The sequence below is a fragment of the Solanum pennellii genome, chromosome 3, assembly GCF_001406875.1.
Source record: "Solanum pennellii chromosome 3, SPENNV200".
NCBI classification, from domain to species: Eukaryota; Viridiplantae; Streptophyta; class Magnoliopsida; order Solanales; family Solanaceae; genus Solanum; species Solanum pennellii.
In genome coordinates this window covers 56,349,505-56,350,888 of record NC_028639.1, presented here as the reverse complement: position 1 = coordinate 56,350,888, position 1,384 = coordinate 56,349,505, and the positions used below count along the sequence as shown (strand labels likewise).

At 29.4% G+C, this 1,384-nt stretch overlaps 1 protein-coding gene across 1 annotated transcript; it reads right to left on the bottom strand.

The window, feature by feature from the left end:
* LOC107013484 (dolichyl-diphosphooligosaccharide--protein glycosyltransferase subunit 4B-like) lies at positions 1 to 111 on the bottom strand. The gene has a single exon (XM_015213388.1). It carries the CDS (start codon positions 109 to 111, stop codon positions 1 to 3), a length of 111 nt encoding a protein of 36 aa, XP_015068874.1.
* Positions 112 to 1,384: the final 1,273 nt, after the last annotated feature.

The following is a 1,384-nucleotide window of genomic DNA, read 5'->3' as shown; positions in this document are numbered from 1 at the left end:
TTAATTCGCTTTATATTTGAAATCCGACATCTCATAATGGTAAGCAATCACCAACACAAAAAAAAATCCAAGAATGTTGGCAAAGAAACCCAGGTCCTGGTCGGCAATCATTGAGATTTCTGTTGATTTTGAAGAACCAAAAAGTTACGATCTTCATTTTTTCTTCCATCGAGAGTGTCAAAAATCAATATTTCACTAAATATCTTATCAGAAGTTTTGAAAATCCTACTCGAAAATTTCTTCACTGAAACAAAGACAAAGATGAACAGAGATTTTGAATTTTGAATTGATTCGTTATTTTAGGATTTATGTTTATTTGATTGACATAATAAAGAGGATCTGGATAGCGTAAATTATGGGATTTTAATTTAATTTTCTGATTTATTTTCCTTTTTAAGCGCAACAACCCCATATATAATGTATCACAATTGATATATTCGGACAGTCAATTTTGTATCCGGACTGCTGATATTTTAAGGGATTTTTGTAAAATAGAAAAGAATAGGGATATAAAGTAATTTAGAATTTACAAACTATGGGATTTATGTAAATTATACAAATAAAATCATGGAAAAATTACGTAGGATGACAAACATCCTTCAGTAATTAGTTAATAAGGGTATAGTTTAGTTTATTTACTGTCAGTAAATATAGTTTCAATTTTTTTTACCATAATTAATGGGACCCACTATTTATTTGTATACGGAATAATAATAGTCAGATTTTGTATATAATTTTATACAAATCATATTTATATCTCCTATTCTCATTCCATATCTTTCTCCTAAAATCACTTTTCCCTTCTAATTTGACTTTCGAATTGGGATAAATTTAAGCTTCTCCCTCCAAATGTGCTTTCACTTTTCGCAGGTAAGTATCAATTTTGTGGCTTTCAATATTTTTTTTCTTAATTCCTCTTCATCAATTGTATATGTAGTATGCTTGTTAGTTTTTTCATATATTTTTTATTACTTATCATATACAAGTCTTTCAAAATCAGAATGGATGATTCCTCTCCATCTATGAGAATTACGAGAGCTATGTCATTACATGTCAATGTTGTTGATAATCCACCCTCGTTTCAATTGGGTCAACTCAGAATTCTGGGGTCAATGTAGGGTCTATGGCAACACATAAGCAAGTTCAAGTTGAACAATCTATTGAAGAATTGAGATCCAAGAAAAAATTATGACCCAATGGCAATTCAAAAAATCATCAACAATGCGAAATTTAGCAACATTAAGATTGTTGAAGGTGAAAGTAAGAGAAACGCCATAAACATTGATTCAGAGGAGATTGAATCTGCCTCATCAAAACTGCACAAATCTGAAGAACATCAGGTAATATAATTTATATATAAATTACTAAAGTTATATATATAGTG

Excerpts from the sequence above, each read along its gene's own strand:
- LOC107013484 (XM_015213388.1), bottom strand. The coding sequence starts at position 111 with ATGATTGCCGACCAGGACCTGGGTTTCTTTGCCAACATTCTTGGATTT.